This window comes from Leucopleurus acutus, assembly GCF_964270905.1.
Source record: "Leucopleurus acutus genome assembly, chromosome: 13".
Taxonomy (NCBI): domain Eukaryota; kingdom Metazoa; phylum Chordata; class Mammalia; order Artiodactyla; family Delphinidae; genus Leucopleurus; species Leucopleurus acutus.
In genome coordinates, this window is record NC_139155.1 from 81,043,506 (window position 1) to 81,067,793 (window position 24,288).

The 24,288-nt window shown below is 55.2% G+C and overlaps 1 protein-coding gene across 1 annotated transcript in view; it reads right to left on the bottom strand.

Moving 5' to 3' along the window:
* The window catches only part of SH2B3 (SH2B adaptor protein 3), a 36,425-nt gene extending 13,504 nt beyond the window's left edge, over nt 1-22,921 (bottom strand). The window contains exons 1-2 of the mRNA XM_082852604.1: nt 22,809-22,921; nt 12,152-12,928 (exon numbers count right to left, since the gene is read on the bottom strand). Coding sequence (XP_082708730.1) covers nt 12,152-12,901 — 750 coding nt within the window. The 5' untranslated portion in view covers nt 12,902-12,928; nt 22,809-22,921. The remainder of the gene's footprint in view (nt 1-12,151; nt 12,929-22,808) is intronic.
* Nucleotides 22,922-24,288: the final 1,367 nt, after the last annotated feature.

Consider the following 24,288-nt stretch of genomic DNA (forward strand, 5'->3'; position numbering starts at 1 on the left):
AAAAGATAGATAGTAACAAGTGTTGGTGGGACTTCCCTGGTGGTCCAGTGGTTAAGAATCCACCTTCCAATGCAGGGGGTGCGGGTTTGATCCCTGGTCAAGGAACTAAGATCCTACATGCCGCGGGGCAACTAAGCCTGCGTGCTCTAGAGCCCACGCGCCACAACTAAAGAGAAGCCCGCGTGCCGTGATGAAAGATCCCACATGCTGCAACTAAGATCCGACGTAGCCAAATAAATAATAAAATAAGAAAAACAAGTGTTGGTGAGCATGTGGAGAAACTGGAACCCTCATACATTACTGATGGGAATATAAAATGGCGCAGTACTCCGGAAAACAGTTTGGCAGCTCCTCAAAATGTTAAACGTAGAGTTACCATATGATCCAGCAATTTCACTCCTAAGGTATATACCCAGGGAAAAATGAAAACGTATGTCCACACAAAAACTTATTCACGAATGTTCGTGGCAGCACTATTCACAATCGCCCAAAAGTGGAAACAACCTAATGTCCATCACTGAGGAATGGATAAACAAAATGTGATCTATTCATACAATGGAATATTATTTCCAATAAAAAGGAACAAAATACTGACACAAGATACAACACGGACGAACCTTGTACATGTGATGTTGAGTGAAAGAAGACAGTCGCAAAAGACCACATATTGCCTGATTCCATTTATATGAAAAGAACAAACTAGGCAAATCTAGAGAGACAGAAAGTATTGATAGATTAGTGGTTGCCTGGGGGTGGGGGAGAGGAGGAACGCGGAGTGACTGCTGATGAGCACAAGGTCTCTTTGAGACGATGAAAGTGGTCTAAAATTAAATCGTGGAGATAGTTGTACAGCCCTGTAAATATACCAAAAATCACTGTACCCTTTAAACGAGTTAATTTTATAATTTGTAAAGTATATCTCAATAAAGCTTTGAGAGAAAGAGAAAACATGAGAAGTGCTCACAAAGCCTTCCACCCAGCACTTCCCTTCTAGGAATATGCTTCTAAGGAAATAATCAGAGATGGGCAGCAAGATTTATGTACAACATGTTTGTCACAAGGTTGTCCAGTTGAGCAAAAAAATTAGAAGTGATTGAAATAGGAGTCTAGATAAGCATAGATAAATATATCATGGCCTATCTGTGTAAATGAAATATCGTGCAGCCAGTATTTATTTTTAAGACATTCTTGAAAAATATTTAAGAGAACAGAAAAATGTTCAAGACATGTTAAGTGACAAAAAGGCAGGTAACAAAAAGGTAGGATGAGTGTCAGTCCCACAAGGGCTGGGGGTTTTGTCCAAAAGTTTCTGCCTATGTTTCCAACATACCTGGCACACAGAGGGGGCTCTCTAGCTAACTGCTGAATGAAGAATTAGTGAATGTGGACGGAATTGCAATTTGGGGGAAAAGTTAGAGAAAGAAATACAAGACAGAAGATTACAAAGACGTCTAAGTGAAATGGAAATGCTCGTTCTCTCTGGGTAGTAGGATTGTGGGTGGTTTTTCAGTTACTGTTCCATAATTTCTGCCATGAGCTTTATTAATTGAAAAATCAAAACCAGAAACACTAGGAACTCAAACGTGGAGGCCCTCGGTAAGGTAGACAGTTTCCTAGATTACACGAAGATCTGAAAAGAGACACAGCGGGGCCTCCCATTCCAGACGGTTCCCTGGAGAGAGGTTTCTCTCTCTGCTGCGCCATGGACTTCAGACTGGGCCGCAGTCAGGATTCAGGTCAGGCCCAGGAGGGGAGGGTCAGCCACGGTGAGGGAGAACCCAGAGGCCAGGTGCCGCCGTGATGGGCCCCCTCCCCCGTAAGCCATCACCCACCGGTGCCAGAGGCTGAGCAGTCAGCGGGGTCCACGGCCTGAGGAAAACAGTGGCCTCTTCCCCAGCCCAGAAGGGAGAGAGGAAAAAAGGGTGTGGGGCCCCAAAAAGGAAGCTGAGGCGGCCCCTCCAGCCTTGGGGAAGGAAGCTACCTCCGCCTCCACCCCGGGGGGGGCAGCGCTCTGAGCGCAGACCTCTGCTTGTGCCTTTTGCTTTCCTTTTCCATATTCGCAAAGGAGTGGGTGGGGGATTTCCAGCGGGCCCGCCTGGCGGCCCGCTGGCGGCTGGTGCCCAGTCCGGGCTACCGGGAGAGCTGGCTAGGTTGTTGCCCATCCCAGGGAGGGCATCTGGGGACCCACCCCTGGGGTCTGGTGACTTCCCACGCAGCAAGCCCCTTCTTCTGCCTCTCAGGGAGGAAACACATCGTGTCAGGCCCTCCCAGAGCCTATTTTCGACTCAATCACCCAGCAAGGCCAGTACTGACATTCCACTTTCCAGAATGGGAAACTGAGGCTGAGACAGGCTGAGTTCTCAGCCCAAAGCCATGTAATAAGGACACAAGAGCCAAGATCTGAACCCAAACCTGTCCATCTGCCCTTCTCCCCGGCCGCCAAGCCCACGGCCCAGACTCTGCAGCTGTGTGTCCCAACACCCAGTCCCCCAAACAAAGGAAAACAGAAAAGCAACTTCCAAGAAGCTGGCGACAGCTAACAGGCCCCGAGGAGCAAGGGCGTGGGGTGGAAGCAGCCCCCAGAGGCTCCGGGGGGGCGGGGGGCAGGGTGTGATGATAAATGACTGTCGTTCGCCACCCTCCCCCTGTTGGATTCGGGGGCACCTTCCAGTCTCTGGATTCACAGAATTTGAGCTGAAAGGAAGCACGCCGATACCATCTGCCCGTGGTTTCAGCGTGGTTGGGGGTTTCTTCTAAGCAGCAAAGTACTTTTCAAAACACGACCTTACACGAAAGCCCAATAAGGGGCAGATGGGGCGGCTGTGTGTGCGCGGCTGGGGGCCCCACAGGAGCCACGAGAGCCCTGCCCACCACCACCCCTTCCTCCCTCCCCCCACTAGCCCCGGAAAGCCTGGATCAAGCCCCCTGGTTGCCCATTTCACAGCTCAGAGAGGGGCAGGGACCAACCTGGGTCACTAAGCAGCCCTGGGCAGAGTGAGGACTGAAACCCCACTCTCACCCTGGGAGCCTTCAGCCCCTGGTCCCCCTGGGAGAGGATGGGATCGGGGAGCCACTGGCCTCCGACGCACCTGTCTCCCCCTGGGACATCAGGGCTCTCGCCAGCCCACGAAGATCTACCGGGTTGTAGGCAGAAGGTGGGCAGTTTCTCGGGCTGCTCGGGGGCTAAACACACCCCCTGGCCTTGGCAGGCCCACACCAGCCTCCATTCCTGCTCTTCCATCTCCCAGCTGTGTGGCCTTGGGCAGGTCTCTCTACCTTTCTGTGCCTGTTTCCTCATCTATAAGATGCCTTCATCACTGTTCCCGCCTCCCAGGGTCTGTGGTAATTGCATGGGATGTGTCAAATGTAGTGCCCATCATGCTGAAAATGACTAATAAAAATAACAACAACTACATGGGACTTCCCTGGAGGTCCAATGGTTAGGACTCTGTGCTTCCACTGCAGGGGGCACGGGTTCGCTCCCTGGTCAGGGAACTAAGATCCCACATGCCGCTCAGCCAAAAGAAACAAAAAAAACCCACAGAAGCTAAGATTTGCTGAGACCACCTGCGCCGGGCACGGCTCCTGGCACCCGGCACCATGCGGACAGCAGCTAGTTCACCATTGCCCTGATGTGGGTGCCGTCACTCAGCTCTTTTTACTTGAGGAAAATGAGGCACAGAGAGGGTGAAGTGCCTTTCCCAAGGTCACACAGCTCAGAAGGGGCAGAGGCAGGACTCAGGCCCAGCTCTGTCCGGGCCCCAGGAGGCTGCCCCGCCCGCCCGCCCGGCCGCTTCCTGCCCAGCACTCCTCTTCCTCCTCACGCTCCTGCCTCCGAGAGGAAACCGCCAGGCCCCCCGGCGGACATCCCTTTCTTTCTGCTTCCTCTTTCCCACACTTGGGCATGGGCTCCAGGCTCGGGCCCCCAGGGTCCAGCAGTGTCTCCTTCTGTGTCTCAAAGCCTCAGTGTCCTCATCTGTGAGGCAGGTACAGTGGCCATGCCTACTTTGCAGAGTCAGGGGAGCGTTGAGGGGGCTAATTCGGCATCGCCCTCGCCCACGGTCAGTGCTCAGGACACTCAGCCCCTTCATCAGCCGGGCTGCCGGGAGCACCTACTGCCCACAGGCTGCCCGGCCACACCCATACCCAGGCCCCTCACCTACCCAGTCAGCATATACTGTATCCACAGCCTCCCTTACACGTGCAGGCACTGGGACCACCCCTATTTTACAGATGAGGAAACTGAGGTCCAGTCACTTGCCCAAGGACAGCTCAGAAGGAGCAGAGGGGGAACAGCTCTGAACCATATTGCCCGACTGGCCCCCGGCCTAGGTCAGCCTAGGTCAGGCTCTCCCTAGGACCAGCAGGTCCAGCCACTGCCAACCAGACCACTTCTTCCTGGGGGTACTAGAGGCCTGTGATGCAGGAGGGGAGCTCAGGGATGTGGGCTGAATCCCCCGTGAGTCCCCCCCTCCTTCCTCTACCTCTTCTCTGGGCTGAGCAGCAGAGACCAAGGGCAGAGCACACTGGGTCCACCAAGTCTTACATGCTGGGTGAGAGGGGCACTGGCCAGCCCCCTCTGGGCCTCAGTGTCCCCATCTTTGGTGGCACTAGACAAGATGGCCACAAGGAGCCTTTCCTGGTCTGAGAACTCAAAACAGACACACACCCCCAACCTCACTCCCAGGTAGGGCCACTGGCTAAACACCACCAGCACCACTACCCATGATAATAAATCCTTCTGGAGACCTGCTAGGCACCAGGTGCAGACCGAATACCTGGGTCCCAACCCCATCTCAGCTGCTCAGAGCTATGTGACCTTGGGCAAGTCACCTACCTTCTCTTAGACTCAATTTCCCCATCTGTGATATGGGGGTAATCACAACAGCACCCTCACAGGGCTGCTGTGAGGATTAAATGAAGCCAAGGCAGTAAAGTGCCTAGTATGTAACAAGTGCCAAACAGATGCTGGCTAAAAAGGCATTTTTTCAACAACAGCTACTAGAATTTCATCATTACCCCCACTTTAAAGATGAGAGAAGCTGAGGCTCAGCCCCCGGACCCAGTAGGGCTGGCAGGGCTTTGAGACCATCTCATCCAAACCAGGCTTGGACACGTGGGGAAACTGAGGCCCAAAAGAGCAAAGGGCTGGCCCCAAGGCCATGGCCAGCCCAGATGTGCTCCATTTGAAAATGGACCCCCAGCTCCCGGCAAAGCTCTGCCCTAAGGCCAGCCACCCCGGGCCTGGTGGCTGGTCCTGTGATCTCTCCCTGACCCTGGGACAACCCCCTGACCTCCCAGTCAGGCTCTCCCTCCACAGGGGCCAGGCTGGGATGCACGTCAAGTGATCCTGGCCCAGCACTGCCAAGTCCACCAATTCATAAGAGAAACCAGAAACTGGGTTCTTATATGAAATCTTTCCATTTTATGGTTTTTAACTATTGGCAACCAATCCAACTTTCTTGCTTTCCTGGCTTTTTTTTGTTTTTTTTGCAGTACGCGGGCCTCTCACTGTTGCGGCCTCTCCCACTGCGGAGCACAGGCTCTGGACACGCAGGCTCAGCGGCCATGGCTCACGGGCCCAGCCGCTCTGCGGCATGTGGGATCTTCCCGGACCGGGGCACGAACCCGTGTCCCCTGCATCGGCAGGCAGACTCTCAACCACTGCGCCACCAGGGAAGCCCCAACTTTCTTGTTTTTAACTGCTGAGTGGGATGGTACGTCTCAGGCCTGGCCGGCTGGAAGCTACTACTCTGCACCCCGTGGCTGGAGGGAGGCCGTTCACAGTGTGGCTGGGGGCTCGGGAGCAGGGACCTGTTGGATCAGGGGCTCCGATCTCCTTAGCAGCATGATGCTGAGCGAGTTTCTTTGCCTCTCCCAGCCTTGGTTTTCTCATCTGTCAAATGGGCCAACAAGCTTGACCTCATGGGAAGGACTTGAAGTGTTTAGGGCAATGCCTGGCGCACAGTAGGTGCCTACTTAAGGTAGTAAACGTGCTGTTCCCCCATCCCAGCCTGGGCTCAGAGATGCCCAAGGAGAGGGAAGTGCCACAGGACAAGCGGACATGGGGACCAGAGGGTCTTCTAGGAGAAGACTCAAGCCACACTCTCCCAAAAGCCAGAAGACCAGAGCAGCCCCAGAGGGCTCCTCTAGCCCATTCCTGCTGCTGGATAGGTGTCCCAGCCCCTCTGGCCCTAAATCCTCCAAGTGTTCCCACTGCTCTTCGTGTAAAACCTAAAATCCTCACCATGCTCCAGAAGGCCCCAAATAATCCAGCCCCATCACCTTTCCAACCTCATCCCTCCTTCCTCCTTCTACTCCAGCCCCTGGCCACCCGGTTGTTCCTCAAAGTCTCCCGGTTCGTGTTCACTCCAGGGCCTTCGCACTTGCCATTTCCTCAGCCTGGGACTCCTTCACCCAGATCTTCCAGGATCGGCACCTGCGCTCATCCCAGATGTCACCTCTTGCCAAGGGGCCTTTGATGGCCACCCCCCAGCCGAGGCAATCCCTAGCTTCCCCCGAGGGCCAGCGCGTAGTACAAGGAAGGGTTGCCCCACCTCCAGTGCATCTGCAGTGATGCCACTGAAAGCAGACTTCAGACTTTGGGAACTAGTCACACATGTCTCCTCCAACCGCCCTCCAGCCACCCACTGCAGCAGCCTGTGGCCTCCGCTTACACTCTGCCTGTCGTGGCAAGCTCCCTCCCACCACAGCCCGCACGGTGACCCTTGACCCTTGGCTGCTGCTATCACCCCTACTTTACAGATGACTAGACTGAGGCTCCAAGTGGGGAAGTGACCGGCCCAAGGTCAGAGGTTCTGGTCAGAGGCGGAGCTGTGACCCAAGTCCAGGTGAGGCTGACCCATGAGCAGCTGGCCACCTGGCCTCAGACTTCTGGGTGGCGTTAGCTTGGCTGAGGCCTGAGTGATATCCCTGGGCAGCTGCCCACTCTCAGTTCTCGTCCTCCAAGCCTCTCCCCACTCTGGGCAGCAAGGGCTTCTCCAAACAGGTGCTGAGTACCGTTCAAGTGACAGAGCTCGGGTATGAACCCAGAGCTCAAGCCCTGGCTGTCAAACCTTCCTTTGCCTATGTTTAAAGCTGCTCCCATAGACAACTCCAGGGTCAGAGTTTGGAGGTCAAGGCTACCCTCCAGGCAGGCACACTCAGGACTTCTAGTCTAGGTATCCTTGGCCCAGAGACTGGAGGCTCCAAGTCACTCCAGGAAACATTCAGGAAGAGCCCCAGATTGTTCCAAGCCCAAAGGGAAGCTGTCAGAAGCTGACGGAGCTGGGGCCTACTCTGTCAGGCCAGGCACTCTGTGGAGGGGACAGGAGAGGCCCCACCAGGGCTGCTCACTTGGTGGGGGACACCCCAGGTCACACAGCGACCACCAAGCCTATGGCAGAGGTCCAGGCGGCCTGGAGGGAGGGGCGAGCCTCAGGGACCCAGCTGCCCCTCTGGGTCCCGTTTCTCCAAGGCCAGACACCACTTCTGAGCCCTGAGGACTCTGACCAGGGCCCACCCTCAGGGTTCCCAAAGAACAGGAGCCTTGATCATGCATCCCAGCTGGGCAATGAGGGCCCAAACCAGCACTAGAAGTAAATCTGTATCCTTAGCCCCCAAATCATTTCACTACCATGGCAACCAAAATAACAAGGCGGGCCAGTAACAGTGAGCCTCCCCTGCGCCAGGCGCTCAGCAGATGTGCCCTCCCAGTTATCACAACAGCCACACAAGGTGCGAACTCTGAGTAGCTCCACTGTACAGAGGAGGAAACTGAGGCCCAGAGAGGTGATATCACTTGCCTACGGCCCCAGAGCTGAGAAAGAAGCTAATTCATTGTCTGAACCTGGGTCCATCCGACTCCTGACACTAGGTTTTCCAAGATGGTTTATTTTAAGCAGCAGCAGTTGTTTTTAAAGTTTTATAGGGAACCCCACCTTATCATGCAGATAAGATCATGTGTCTGGGACGTTATTTGCCTTTCATGGTGTCGGAGCCTTGAGACGTTTTAAAAATGAGTAAAGTTTTTATCTGCACTTGCGTTTTTCCAAAGGCTTCGTGTTACACTTGGAATAAAATACTGACTCCTCACGGGACCCTCTACCTGCACATCCTCCCGCACGCCCCATCTTCCCCATCTGTGCTCCCAACACACTTCTGTTTTTCTTTCTTAAAAATATGCAAAATGCTGGGGACTTCCCTGGTGGTGCAGTGGTTAAAACTCCGTGCTCCCAATGCAGGGGGCCCAAGTTCAATCCCCGGTCAGGGAACTAAATCCCACATGCATGCTGCAACTAAGAGTTCGCGTGCCAGAACTAAGGAACCAGCGAGCCGCAACTAAGGAGCCTGCCTGCCACAACTAAGACCCGGTGCAAACAAATAAACACATAAATAAATAAAAATAAATACATTTTAAAAAAAAACATACAAAATGCCTTCCCATCTCAGCACCTTTGCCTATGTTGTTCCTGCTGCCCAGAGGTTCTTATCTCAGTATTAAGATCTCAGTTCAGAAGTCACCACCTCAGTGGGAATTCCCTGGTGGTCCAGTGGTTAGGACTCTGTGCTTTCACTGCTGAGGGCACAGGTTCAATCCCTGGTTGGGGAACTAAGATGGCATAAGTTGTGTGGTGCAGCCAAAAAAAAAAAAAAAAGTCACCTCCGCAAGACTCACTGTTAAACTTTAGTGATTAAGAGAGTGTGGTGTTAACATAAGAATAGACACATAGGCCAGTGGAACAGAAGGAGGGTCCAGAAGCACACAGATAGACACTAGATTTAGGATGAAAGTAGCATTGCATGCAATCCAATAGGAAAAAGAGAGTCACATCAGCATGTAGTGCCAGAAGTGGAAGAAGTGTGACCCCTACCTCACGCCATACACAAAAACTAATTCAGGATGGATCTTGTGAAGGCCCATCAATATGACTCAGCCCAAACAATAAAGCTTCTAGAAGAAAAGACAAGGGACGTGTCTGGTGGTGCAGTGGTTAAGAATCTGCCTGCCGGGACTTCCCTCGTGGTCCAGTGGTGAAGAATCTGCCTTCCAATGCAGGGGATGCGGGTTCGATCCCTGGTTGGGCAACTAAGATCCCACATGCCACGGGGCAACTAACTAAGCCCAAGTGCCACAACTACTGAGCCCACGTGCCCTGGAGCCCTCAGGCCACAACTAGAGAGAAGCCCGTGTGCCATAACAAAAGATCCCACACGCCTCAACGAAGATCCCGCATGCTGCTACTAAGACCCGATGTAGCCAAAAATAGAAAAGAAGAAAAGAATCTGCCTGCTGATGCAGGGGACATGGGTTCAAGCCCTGGTCTGGGAAGATCCCACACGCCATGGAGCAACTAAGCCCATGCGCCACAACTACTGAGCCCACGTGCCACAACTAATGAAGCCCGCACACCTAGAGCCCGTGCTCCACAACAAGAGAAGCCACCGCAATGAGAAGCCCGCGCCCCGCAACAAAAAGTAGCCCCCACTTGCTGCAACTAGAGAAAGCCTGCGTGCAGCAACAAAGACCCAACGCAGGCAAAAAAAAAAAAAAAAAGAAAAGACAAGAAAGATCTTCATGACCCTGGGTAGGCAAAGATTCTTTAAATGGGACACAAAAAGCACTGACCATACAGGAAAGCAACCGATAAACTGGACTTCATTAAAGTTAAGAACTTAGGTTCATGGGACTTCCCTGGTGGCGCAGTGGTTAAGACTCTGCGCTCCCAATGCAGGGGGTCCGGGTTCGATCCCTGGTCAGGGAACTAGATCCCGCATGCATGCCACAACTGAGAGTTCGCATGCCGCAACTAAGGAGCCCATGAGCCGCAACTAAGGAGCCCGTGAGCCACAACTAAGACCGGGTGCAACCAAATAAATAAATAAACTAGTAAATAAAATATTTTTCAAAAAGAACTTAGGGGGCTTCCCTGGTGGCGCAGTGGTTGAAAGTCCGCCTGCAGATGCAGGGGACACGGGTTCGTGCCCCGGTCCAGGAGGATCCCACATGCCACGGAGCATCTGGGCCCGTGAGCCATGGCCGCTGAGCTTGCGTGTCCGGAGCCTGTGCTCCGCAGCAGGAGAGGCCACAACAGTGAGAGGCCCGCGTACCGCAAAAAAAAAAAAAAAAAAAAAAAAAGAACTTAGGTTCATGAAAAGATTGCATTAAAGGAGTAAAAAAGACAACCACAGAGCAGGAGGTCGTATGTATGATACAAAGAAAGTGCATTCAAGTGTACTGAAGTACATTCAGGTATAAAAACTTTTATAAATCAATAAGGAAAGGACAGACAACTCAATAAAAATGGCAAACACTTGAAAAAAGAGTTAATCCCAATGGCCAATAAACACAAGAAAAGGTACTTAACCTCATGAGTCATAAGGGAAATGCAAATTAAAGCCAAGATTTGAGATACCAGTATACATCCACTAGAAGGGCTGGAAAGAAAAAAGACTCATTCACTGCTGATGGGGATGCAAAATTGTGCTGCCACTTTGAAAAATGTTTAGAAGTTTCATATAAAATTAAACTTGCACTTCCCATATGACCTAGCACTTCTAGGAATCTACCGGAGGGAAATGGAAGCGTATGTCAATACAAAGACCTAAGAGCAAATTTCATTACAGCATGATCTGCAAAAGTACCAAAGTGGAAACAACCCAAATATCCATCAACCGGTGAATGGATAAATAAACTGTGGTACATTCACACAACAGGCTGGATTTACTCAGCGATAAAAAGAAACGAACTCTGATGCCCCCAAGAGCATGGACAAATCTCTAGAACATGCTGGGTGAAAGGAGCCAGACACAAAAACCAATATACTATACGATTCCATTTATATGAAGTTCGAAACAGAGAAATGCAATCCGTGGGGGTGGGAGTCGATGTGTGGGAGGGGGGGAGTGTTGACGTGGAAGAGGCATGAGGGAGCCCCTGGGGCACTGGGCCACCGCGTGTACTAACACAGGGACACTCGTGGAGCTTCAGACACACTTCACACGCCTCAGCATGTGCATGGGACCCCACAATGAAGTCTAAAAGGAAAGGTACTTCACATAAGGGGGTTCCTTGACAACACCCCATCCCAACCCCCAAATTAGGGCCCCTCAGTTATCCTCCCAGAGGCCTCATTGCTTTCCTTCAGAGCACAAAATACACCTGATTCCATGTTCATCTGTAGGTTTAGTCCTTCAATAGCCCCACCAAGACGCCAGCTCCCCCAGCACCTAGTGTGTGCCTGGTACAGTGTAGGTGCTCAACAAGTATGTTCTGAATGAATGAATGATCATTTGGTCTCCTCCACCCAGACCGTGACCCCTCAGGGCTGGGATCTGCTTTGCTCACTCTCTAGACCAAGGCCCTAGGACATAAGAGAACCACAAAGAGAAGAGAAAGGAAGACCACATGGTCCCATCAACTTGACACATCTGGTCAAAGATGGAGTCCGGCAGGTGTGTAGACCACAGTGACCTTCAGCCTCAACTGCACGGCCGGAATTAAGTGGGTCGCAAAGGAAAAAGACAAAAAGATTTAAACTTGAAAGAAAATAAGACATCCACAAAGCAGGGGAGGCTCTAAGGAATTCCACGACGTTTTGAAATCCCTAGGAGAAATCCTCCTGTTTGTCAGGGTCAATCTGGGTCAGGGGTTTCAAGGACCTTGGACCAGGCTGCCACTAGCCCACATGATGCCCATGTATGGTGTCCCTGGACATTCTACAAAATCCCTGACCAGCGCTCCTCAAAACTGTCAAAGCCATCAGAAACAAGAAAAGCCTGAGAGACTGTCAAGCCAAGAGGTGCCTAGGGAAACATGGCAGCTAAATCCAACATGGTGTCCTGAAGCAGAAGAGGGGCGTCAGGGGAAAACTAGTGGAATCCAAGGGAACCTCGGGGTTCAGTTAACAGTAATGTACCAGTGTTTACCCCTTAATTATAAGACGGATGTGCATGGTACTGTAGCATGTTAACATGAGGCAAAGCTGGGTGCGGTGTATAAGGGAACTCTGTACTATCTGTAAACGGAGAATGATTCTCAGAGGAAAAAGTTCACTTCTAAGAAGGCGCGCTTTCCGCCGGGCACTTTGTGGCCGCCTGCTGGAAAAGTGTCACCACCCGTACCCCCGTAACCACGTGCGCGGGGTCTTACCTTGGGCGGGTCGAAGAGCTCCAGCAGGCGGTCCGCGCCGTCGTGGCCCGCGCGCCGCAGCGCCAGCCGCCCCCTTTGCCAGCGCGCCCCGCTGTCCATGGAGGCCTCGTCGGCCAGGCTGTACCGCAGCGTCGCCTCCTTGAGGGCCTCAGGTGGCGGCTCCCGGGCCAGGCTCCAGGGCAGGAGCTTCCTGGCCAGGCCGGGCCTGGCCGGGGCCTCGCCTGCCTCCCCCGCTGCCGCGCTGGGGGCCGCGGGCAGCTCCCCGGCCGAGCGGTGGCGGAAGATGTGGCGGAGACTGTGGCGCAGGTGCTGGAGGGAGCAGGCCGGCCGCGGCGGGGCCAGCTCCTCCGAGCTGCGGGCCTTGGGAAGGCCGGGGGCGGGGGCGGGGGCGGCGGGGCCCGGCTCGGCTGGGGACGCCTCGGCCTTGGCCGGGGGCCCGCGGCCAGTCTCACGGTAGTCGCGCGCGGGGGCGGCGGCCCGGGTGCCCGACAGCCCGGGCGCCCGGCCTTCGCGCACCTCGCGGCAGAAGTAGCGCTGGAAGAGGTCGGTGAACTGCAGCGACACGAGCTCGGCGCGCAGCGGCGCGTGGTGCGGGTGCTCGCGGGCGAAAAGCCAGTACTGCCGGGCCAGCTCCCGGGCTGCGGCCACCGCGTGCAGCTCGCAGAACTCACTCCAGCCTCGCGGGGATGGGGCCGTCGCCGCCGAGGATGCGGAGGAGGCCGAGGAGGACTGCAAGGTGGGTCCGTTCATGGTGGAGACCAAGGTAGAGCTGCCGGGCTGAAAGACACGGTGGGGAGTGAGTGAGAGAGGAGGGAGCGGACAGGTGAGCGACACCCACTTAAAGCCACCGCCAGACACGCTAGTCACCAGGCACAACGTCAAAAAGCGAAAATTACTGTTAATACCCAGTGCTGGTGAAGATGCAGCAAAACGGGCACTCCCTTCAGTGTTGCCGGTACTGTTAGGGGTACAGTCTTTTTGGAGGGCAATTTGGCAGGATCATTTTCAGACCTAGTAATTCCACTTCTAAGTATTCAAGAGAAATAGTTGCCCCCATGCGCAGAGAGGCATGTACAAGACAATCCCCTGCTAGGCGTTTCCTGCCCCCACATTTATAACAGGAAAAAATAAATACAACCTAAAGCCCTATCAGTCAGAGACTGGTGAAATAAACTGTGGTACATCTGCAGGCTGGAATATGCTTCAGCAGTGGAGAAGGAGGACGAAGATCTATGCTACCTTGGGGAATCACCAGGGCACAGCATTAAGGGAAAAAAGCAAACCACAGAGCAATACAACCGTGCGATCCCATTTACGTGAACACACAAAGCAAAACTACCAATTCTTACATGTACATAAATGTATTTAAGTGGTGGGCAGGAAACATGTGGCTGGAGCAACGCCATCCAGAAACAGTGGTGACCTGTGGGGAGGAGCCAGAATCTGGGGTGCAAGGGGGGAAGTAACCAAGGAAAACTGTTACTACTTGTCTCTAGAAAATATGGCTAAGAACATGGCACCTGGAACCTGGACTCAAATCCCAGCATGAACCGCTTACTAGTTGTGTCACCTTGGATGTGTGATTTCTTTCTGCCGTGCTTTCCCCATCTGTAAAATGCGGACCATGATTGCACCTACCTCATAGGAGTGTTATGAGGATTCATTGAGTTAATAAATGTAAAGGCCTTAGAACCTAGGAAAAGCCTAATAAGGCTTATGATGAATGTTACAATAAGAGTGTATTACTAGTGTCAATAAAAAGAAATATAGGGGCTTTCCTGCTGGTGCAGTCGTTAAGAATCTGCCTGCCAATGCAGGGGACACGGGTTCGAGCCCTGGTTCGGGAAGATCCCACATGCCTTGGAGCAACTAAGCCCCTGCGCCACAACTACTGAGCCTGCGCTCTAGAGCCCGCGAGCCACAACTACTGAGCCCATGTACCGCAACTACCAAAGCCCACATGCCTACAGCCTGTGCTCCACAACAAGAGAAGCCACCACAATGAGAAGCCTGCGCATCACAACGAAGAGTAGCCCCCGCTCACTGCAACTAGAGAAAGCCCACACGCAGCAACAAAACCCAATGCAGCCAAAAATAAATAAAATAAACTTTATTTTTTAAATAAATAAATATAAAACAACAAATAAAAAGGGATAAATTAACAAGACTCACAAGGAGTGCAAAGGTACTTCCTGTTCTAATGGGGGAACGTCAGGACAGGCAGACCCTTGCCTGCTCATCCCAACTGGGGCTCCCACACAATCAAAACGCAGAAGCCCCCTACCCTCTGCTGTCCACGGTGCTGAACCCTGGACCTCTCTAGTTACCATCAGTACTGTCTGTCCTTCCAGCTAAGCCTGGCTGGGCCCGGGCCCCTGCTGGGGACCACAGTCATGGCTGCTCATTCACACACAGACACCTCCACCTAAATATTACTGAGGGCCTATTGTGTGTCAGCCACTGTGCTAGGCCCTGGAGATAACAGCAGTGAACCAGAAAGAAATTCCTGCTCTCCTGCTGCTACATTATACACACACCCACACACCCAAGTGTTGGCTGTGTGCCTCTGACTGGACCTCTCTGAACCCCTGTTTCTTCATCTGTCAAATTGGGAGCAACACAGTATCTACCTCCTAAGATGGCTGCAAGGAGTCCTTGAAAGGGGACTCAAGGTGAAGATCTGAACCTAGAAACTGGGGTTCTTTCTGCCACACCCCACTCCACATCTCCAGGCCGTGGTGCTGACCCTGCAGCCGATCACAGCAAGACAGCCCAGACGGCACAGAGTGGGTGCCACTGCACCGGCTGGGAGGGTGCTGTGCACACATTTGACTTTCTGCATATCACAGGGTCCTTGGCACCTGTACACCGTAGGCACTTTGTACACAGTGGGCAGAAGGGAGAGGGGCCACGTGTGCCCTTGGCCACCACGCTCTGCCAAGAAATCCACACCTGTTGCTGAAGAGGAGGGTTTTACCTGCACGTGTGGGCGACCTGTCCTTGGTTAAGCCCTCGGCCACCCCACGCCTTGACACAGGTGAGGCCAGCACTGTCCTCACAGGTTGGGGAAACCAGATGCCAGACCCAAGCTCCTGTCCCATCCACGAGACCCTGTGTGACGTGCCCTCGCACCAGCTGCCTCTGGACAACTGCCTCAGGTGTCCCTTTGCCCTGCCTGCTCCCAGTCTGCTTCCAATCTCACTCAAGAGAAGCCTCCCCTGAGCTCACTGGCGACTGAGTCCTGAACTTGTCTTTCAGCACACTGGTCACGTGCTCTCATTCAATAGCAATGATTGTTTAATTAGTGAGTATCTCCCCACCAGACACTGAGCTCCACGTGCCAGGAGCCACTCCCAGCTCCATCCCCAGTTCCTAGCATGCAGCAGGAGCCCAATAAATGCCTGCTGGATGAATGAATGTAGGAATGCAAGAGGTCGGCTGGATTTGCAACCTCTGGCTCCTCTGGCAGATGTGTGGTGGCCAGCACCCACCAGTGACCACCTCTTGCTGGGCCAACCCACCTCCTGGGCACCCAGGCCTATCCGTTTGCCTGGAACACCTGACCCTGTCCACCCATGTACATCAGAGTCCTGAAGCCCAGCTGCAGGACCAAACCCTGGTAAGAGCCTTCTCAGAACAGCTGTGCCTGCTCCAAGCTCCCTCACTGCCCAGGCAGTGGCTGGCAGCCCTCCTCACCAGGCCCCCTATTCCAATTCTCCATAAGAAGAGTGGTGTGTACTCAGCACATGCTATACCTCAGGCGTTTTTCTAACTGCTTTTGCAAAACATCAACTCTCCCAAGCTTCACAACAGTACTAGGAGGTAGGGCCAATAATTGCTCCCATTTTACAGGTGGAGAAACTGAAGCACAGAGGTCCCACAGCTAGCGATTAATGGAAACCCCACACACAAGGCCCCCCAAAACACTTGATCAATGCCCAAATGCACACAAGGAAGACGCACTGCCCAGTGAATGTTTATCCAGAGGAGGGGATATAGAGGTCTCATTCAGCTCCTGCTGGAGTCAGGAGGCCTCAGCTCCTCCGTCCAGGTCATAAACCCACCAGGTGGTTGGAAAATAGCCACAGGGCGAAAATTTTAAAACATCAATAAATGACACTATTTCACGCTTTCTACGTGTCCTGCTCTGTGCTAAACACTTTGCATTTATTCACTTATTTATTCCCCACCAGAGTGGGCAATCCTAGCATTATGCCCACTCTATGGATGAGAAAGCCACAGTGCGGGAGGAATGGCTTGCCCAGGGTCACGGGGCCCTCGAGGGGCAGAGCTGCAATTAGAACCCGCTCGCTCTGCTGGAAGCGCCAGCTATACATGAGCAATACTGCCTACTGTCCATCTCCCTCAGCCCGGGGGTCTGCCCCCAGCAGGCCGAGGGCCATCACACTCCTGCACACTCCGCAGGGCCTGGTCAGAGCTAGTGCTCCAGAAATATTAGTTGCATGAATTAATGAACTCCTAGGGTTGAGGCAGGCTGCTATTTGACAGTCGTACTCTTGGAATCACGCTCCTGACCTTTGTGGACTGACAGAAAAGGCTGAGGGGCTCCGAGAAACCCACCACAACAGATGACCTCTCTACGGTGGAGCTACCAACCAAATCTGGGTTCACATCCTAATTCTGCCACTTCCTCGCTGTGTGATGCAGAAGAGAGGGCTTCCCTCTCTGAGCCTCAGTGTCCCCATCTGTAAAGTGGGCTAATGTACTTAGCATTCACTAGGAGCATTCTAAGAACTGATGTCTGAGGGGTGCTTGGCACAGGGCTCAAGAAACAGGTGGCTGTTGCTATTTTATTACTATTATTGTTAGAAGAGAGGAGCGCCTGCTACAGAGAATGTCAGACCTGCCTGCTGCAAGAAGCCACAGGCAGAGCCTGGCTTCATGGGCTGGGCCAGGCAGGGAGGGTCACGGGAGCCCGAACACAAGGCCTTCTCAGGGGTGAAGCACTGCTCAGGCAGCTCCGGGCAGGAGCTCCAGGCAGGAAGTCACCAGCCAGAGCACTCAGCTGTGGCCTATGCCGGGGAGGGGGCCATGGCTGGGAGGTTTCCTGGCCGGGGCAGGCAGCCAGGCCACAGGAAGGTGGTCCCCTCCTTGGGCCTCGGCCCAGGTGGAAGCATTTATTGAGTGTTTAGTATGCGCCAGACACAGAGGAAGAGCAATTGATCAGATCACGCCAACCCTGGGAACAGGGCCTAAAAGCTCTTGGTAGGAAGCAACTACTAATCACCTGGGGGTTCCCAGGAGCCCCCAGGCTTCAGCTAGGGGGTATAGGGAGTAGAGGGATCTTTGGGGCATTTCTATCCCCTCCAACCCCCCACAGGAGCATCTGGGAGCCTGGGCGGCCACAGGGATGAACAGCCTTCCACAGAGAGGGGCCTGCAAATCCAGGGGGTTCCTCCCACCTTCTCATCCTGTGCTTTTGGGGCAGGGAGATCTGCTGGGTAAGGGAGTCGGAGTCCAGGATTTCCCAAAATCCCACATCAGGGCGAGGGACGAGGATGGTGTGACGTGGAGCAGGAAAATCAGACCGCATCCCAGCAACCCCCTGCCAAGTCCCCATGGCAAACACGTGGAGACGGAGGCGGCGACCTCTGTGCCCATCCTGGGGCTCATGTCAGGGCGGGGGTGGGTCTGCCTTTCAGGACCCCAAGTTTAGAACAATTGTGTCCACAGAGTCCCTGCTCAGGGCAACCAGGTGAGGGCTTTGAAGCCTTAGCCAGTACCTGGTGTCCCCTGTTCAAGCATATACATCCTACACCAAGCTGGGGAGAGTTCAGGCTCTGAAGGGCTGGGAATCCTGGCTCTGAGTTGTGGGGCTCACTCTAACCCAGGACCCCAGAGATCGAGGCTCATCAGCCTCTCCTCTATCCAATCACCCTGGGTAATAATGTAATCTTGGGAAGCTAATATTTCCTGTTTAATTATCAGGCCCAGGTGCAGAGAAGGCCTTTACCCACCTGTGGGAATTTCACCTGCCAAGGCTTGGGGAGAATATTTTAAATTGTGATAAGTGAAGTTAAAATGAGCCAGTCCAGAGCCTCCATTCTCCCCCAGGTCCACAGCTCACAGATGTTTGGGCAGGAAGTCTTATACCTTCAGAGGGAGACACCTCCTCCAGGGAGGCCTCCAAGTTCACTCCAGGCTGCTGTAAGCATTTCTGCCTTTCCTACCCACAGCACCAACTTCTCCAGGAGCCCAGACCCGCCCCCCCCCACCCCATCCAAGGAGGCCCAGAGAGTTGAGGGGATTCCAACACACACTGCCCGGCAGGAGGCCCACTGCCCTTTCACACCACTCGAGCTGGCCAGACTGTGTAGAAGCCTACAGGCAGTACAGAGCAAAGGTTCTGGGGCCCTGGGGAGGCTGAGAAGTGGGTTCTGCTCTAGCCCATCGGGCAGCCAGGGGGCCGTGATGCACTCTCGCCGGGGTCACCTAGTGCCTGGGGACATTTATCACACCAGCACAGTCTGCCAGAACAGGAAATGTCCTCTGGCTTCCTCTGCCCCCACCCTCAGCCTGACACCCTGGCCAACAGCCTTTGGGAGGTGGGGAAAGCCAGGGCCACCGAAGAACAGGCAGAACTCTCTAAGCCACCCCCGTCCCAGCATGTGACTTCTTCCTTTAACTGCCCCTGGGTTGAGGGGAGAGAGGGGAAGCCTCTCAGTCAGCTCCGCACACCCCATGCCCCCAGACGGTGTTGCTTCCTCAGGATATCAGGACGGGTGTCCTCAAGCCCTCCTGCAATCCTCTCTCCACACTCATCACCCTCTCGGGGCCTCTTCTCCCGCGAGATGACACCAGAGTGCCAGCTCTCAAAGGACAGATCCCATGCCGAAGGCCCTCCTTTGTGTCCACTCCCCTAATTGCATTTCCAGTTCCCCAGCCCCTCAAGGCCAAGGCCTCCCCGTCAGGCACCCTTGTGAGTCAGCTCCCGGGCGAGCAGGGCACAGACTTCCTCCCTCCCAGGCCTCCCTGGGGACCCATGGGGCAGTGGCAGGCTGCCCTTGGCCAGCCGGGATGGGGGCCCACATCCGGGCAGGCCCCCAGGGGCTCCAGGCCTGGTTCATGAGGAAGCCTGCAGCCCGGCCCCCCTAGCCGACCCCTGACAGGGTGGCGTGGGAGGAAAAACCTTCCAGCCATCTGCGCAGCTGCCGGGTTTCCGGGCGGGGCGGGGCCGGGGGACGCCAGGAGGACATGCTCTCCTGGGGAGGTGCCCCTTGCCCCTGCTGGGAGGAAGAATGCTGGGCTGAGCAGCCCAGTGGTGGCCAATGGGACCCCGAAGCCCCAACTGAAGAATGCTGGTCGTCCAGGCTTTGGGGCCCAAGTAAGTGGGTGTCCAACTGTGGTTTGGACCTGCCCAGTCCCCGAGGGACCTCAGGCCCCGGAAGCCAGGGAGCTGAGGCACAGGGCTCCTGGGTCCAATTAGGACTGACTCAGCGAGTGACCCCAGCTGAGTCACTTCCCCTGGGCAGCCTGCCCGCCTCAGTTTCCTCAGGGAGGGCGGGTAGCTGGGAACAGGGTCTGGCTGGGAACAAGTAACTTGTATTACACCTCTGGACTCTCCAAGGCAGGCTTCTCTGTCTGCCAGATGGAAGCAGCTTCCTGCTCCGCCCAAAGACGCTGAACACCCGGGAGCCCCTAGGGCCCATTTTCCCAGGAAACCTGGCAATTAAGTGGCAGCCCCCCTCTTGGGCATTAACAGCGTAGCTCTTATTGAGCACTGACTGCATGCCAGGCACTCTGCATGCCTCTTCTCAAAACCCTATTAGTACTCTCATTCATAGATGAGGAGACCCACAGCTCAGAGAGGTTAAGGGACAAGCCCAAGGTCACACGGCCATAGCAATTATACCCAACATAGTTTGAGTCCCTACTCTGTGCCAGACTCATACACTTCACGTATGCACTCACATGCAGGCTCACATACCCGGGAGAAGCTGGGACTCTTGGCCCCCGCTGGGCAGGTGCGCCCCAGAGAGTTCAGGTAACTTGCCCAAGGCCTCACAGCTAGAAGCTGGCAAAGCTCAGATTTGGCTCCAAAACCCACGCTGCTACTGGGAGAAGTGAGAACTGAACAGAAGAGACCTCTCATTTTAATAATAATAACAACAACACTATCTATTATTAATTGAGTGCCAAGGCCAGCACTGAATGCTTTATGTGCCCTGTCTCCCCCACTCGGCATGGGCAGCGCTGGCACTAGCAGCTGGGCGGTCCCTCCAAGTGTCTCCAGCCCTGCCCCCTCTGCCCTCGGGGAGACTCCATCCAGGAGGTGGCACCGCCAGACCCAGATATCCAAGGGTCCGCACAGGCTGAACTGCTGCAGGGCTACCCAGCACCTGCTCGCCCAGGCTACCGCCATATCTGGAGTGGCTCTACAGGATCTAATTTGTATTAGAAAGTTCTGTTTATTGGAGAAGGATCAAGCCCAGGGTTCAGAAGAATGGGGGGGTGGGGGGTGGGGGCGGGTGGATCTGGAAGGAAAACAAGCAGAGCTAACATCCAAAACAAAAAAGATAATAACAATCTCATCCTTATTACTATTCCTCCTCCTGACCAAGCCACGCTAAACACTCTGTGAATTCACTCATTCGTGGTTCCAATGGCCCTGAAGAAGTAGGTACTATTATCACACCCATTTGACAGATGAAGAAACTGAGGCTGGGGTGGTTAAGCAAGGCCATATAGCCAGGAAGCACCATCACCTCATCCTGCCTGGGTCTCCAGAATTCTTCTCCCAAACACTCAGGAAACCCCAGAGTTGCACGTGCAGGTGGTGCTCAAGGGATGCTGATGAACAAACATTCCACAGCCAGTAACAATAACACTAATTGTGGTAATGATGAAAACCACCACCACCACCACCACCTGGAATTGAACCCTTTCAATGCCAGGCTTATTACATACCCTACCACAAACCTATTATTACCCCATTTCACATAGGGGAAACTGAGGTTCACGAGTATCACTGGCCCATGCCCTCAGCAGGAAAAAAGGCAGTGAGGGAATGGAACCTAAGCTTCCAGGACACTCCTCTGCCGCTGCTGAGCCCCTGAAGGTCCTCAGACGCCAGAAGCTGATACTTTAGTCCAGCCCCTTCCCAGCTGGCTGCCTCTGTGGCCCATGGGGACTCACACAAGTTCTAGGAATGTTCACCCTTTGGCTCGGAAGGATCTTTCCCTCCCAGAGGGGGGTTGTGGGAAAAGGCTCAGAAAACGTGTATTAAAAACCCTTCCAACTTCCCAAAACAGGCCCTGGCCTCTCATCTGCTGACCCCAGCCGGACAAGGCGGCCTCAGCCGGCTCTCCCCCCGTTTAGAGCTGGGTCTCTGGCCCCCGCAGGCCCCGGAGAGCCTCCAGGGCTGTTTCCGCTCTGGCAGCCAGGTCAGCGATGGGAAACCCAGGTACAACTCGCACCCACAACCCCGGAGATCCATACACCCACAGCCCTGACAGGGGCCCCAGGGTTGGACTGTAAATGGGGATGGGCCAGCTGCCCCAGCTGAGCCTGGCAGTTGGTGGGTGTCAGAGGAGGCTCATCTCCCAGGCCAGGGGGTGCGGGTCAGATCTCTGCCCCTCCTGCCCCCAAAGCTGGACCTTGGCCCTTCAGACTTGGCCTTGCCAGGCCCTCTGTTCCGAAGCCCCCCGCCTGTAGCCCAATTTCACTTCCTCCCACTCAGTCCAGCCTGGCCATTCCCCTCCCTGGAGGCCCCCAGCTGCAGGCAGTGACCTCCTCATCTACATCATTGTGGCCCGGGAATGGGGAAGAGAAACAGGAGAATGAGGAAACTCAGGAAAAAAAGTGGAATGGCAGGCAGGCCCCCCACCCGCCGCAGTTCCTCAAATGCAGTCCCCATTGCCCCGAAAGCCCCCAGGAACAGAATGAGGGAAGGGAGGGGATTTCTGCACCAGGCATTAAGGGCCTCTGAAATACCTTCCCAGCCCTGCTGACCTATTAAGCCAATGACCTGTGTCCCAATTTTTTTGGTGGGAGGATTCCCCTGGAGCCCCAGGTCCAGGGTGGGAGGGTACCAGCCCAAAGACACCTGAGCTGTGAGAGCCCTAACCCTTTTGAACCCCCAGATTCTGTAGCATGGGGGTGCCTGGGCCACCCCACCTCCCTGATGCAGGGAATGGGGAGAGGGGCTTCTGGAATGGGGGGAGGGCTCCCCTCTTAGCCACACGGCCTGGCCTGGGAGAGTGGGGAGGGGCCTGCGCCCCACTCCAAGAGGACTCTTCCATTCTCATGGGCTCAGTTTCACTACTTTCACTTTCAAGGTACCAAGCCGGCCCCCCCCCGCCCCCCTCCTCACCAGGCGCAAGTTGACTGGCTGGGCTACGTTAAGAGGCGGACTGGGAGTATTAGCCATACCCTCTCTCAGCGCCTCCCCCAATGCCTCAACTGCCCCATTACATCCCCAACACGTGTGTGGCTGGGGGTGTCGGCTGGCAGGGTGTCGCAGGAGCTGGGGAACGGTCACCCCTGAACACCTCCATCTGAGTTAGCTTCAGGACAATATTTTAGGCTGTTGTGGGAGTGCGCAGACACTGGGCAGAACTGGACACGGGGCCTCCTCTTCCCCCATTAAAGCCCTCCCAGCCCCGGAGGAGGGGAGCGCTGGGAAAGGCGGGCTTACCTGAAAGAGAGGGGGTCCGGGCCCGGCCGGCCCATGGCGTCGCGCGCCCCCGGCCCCCCGAAATCCCTAGGGGGCGGGAGGGCCCCCGCCCCGGGCGCGTTCTCTCCCGCGCGCCGGCTCCTGGCTCGCGGCTCGCTCGAGCTGGGCTCAGGCAGGAAACCCGGGCTCGGAAAATGGCCAGCGCCTCATCATTTCCGCCGCCAGCGCTTGACAGTTGCGGGAGGATGCGCCTCCGGGCCGCCACCGGGGAAACTTTGCTGAGGCCGCCGTCTCCACCGCGGGCCGCGACAGTCCGGGCGGGCGGCCGGGCGGAGGCGGTGGCCCGAGCCCATGCCGCCCCGCGCCGTTATGTAAAGAGAAACCGGCTGTGCGAGCGGAGCCCGGCGGGGGAGGGCGGCCAGGCAGGGGCGGGGCCAGGGTGGGCGGGGCCACACCAGGCCCCGCCCCAGTCCGCCCGTGAACCAGACTTGGCAGGGGGCGGGGAGAAAACAGGACTGGGGCGGGGCCAGACATCGCCCCGCCCATCAGCCCTGCTCCTCTGCGACTGACCAGGTCCTGGGGTCTCAAAAGCCAGCCCGGGGAGAGGCGGGGCCTTGTAAAGCCACGCCCACAGATCACCCTCCCGATTTCGTAGCGCTAAACCTAAAGAAGGGAATGAACGGCAGGAGGGGCGGGGCAACCTTGGCCCCACCCACCTAGCGCCTGGGGCCACCGGGTTCTTCCACACTGCGGGGGCGGGGCCAGATGAAGGAAAGGCGGGGTCTGAGGGCGGGGCCGGGCCGAGGCGCCTGGCCTCGAGGGGGCGCGACCCTGCCGACTCTCTCCTGCAGGGCCTTATCTGCGCGCGCCGGGCCGGTCAGTGCAATAGCGACCGCAGCTTTCATCATCACCCGGGGAAAGATCCCAACCCGGCCCGGCCCCGACTATCCGCGACTGTACTGAGCAGACCCCCATAGCGCCACCCTCAGCTCTGCTCTTGTCGCAGCCCATGCCTCTATAGACTGGCCTCTATGGGCCCATCCGTCCCCGAACTCCAGGAGTGCATCTTTCTCCAGGAAGCCCTCCCAGATCGCTTGCTCCCATAGCCTCTGGGCCTCTCTCTCTGCTCTCCCCGGGGCTACTTTCATTTTATCTATGGGCCTTATGTGGGGTGAGGTTCACAGGGGGTCCCCACTAGCCTGAGGGGGAGCATACACCCAGCCAGCCCTTCCCCCAACACATGGGAGGGAGGGGAGAGAGGAATGTCTGCTCTTCTCTCCCTCCCACAACAGGAAACAAGTCGCTCACACCCCCAGCTTGCAGGGGCCACATCACCCCTTTCCAGACAGCACACTCGTCCATTCCCCTGCCTCCCCCGCTTACTAACCTTGGGCAAATGACTTGACTTCTCCGTACCTCAATTTCCTCATCTATGAAATGGAAATAAGAGTACCCATTTCACAGGGTCATTGTGAGGATTAAGTGAGTTAATGCATTAAAG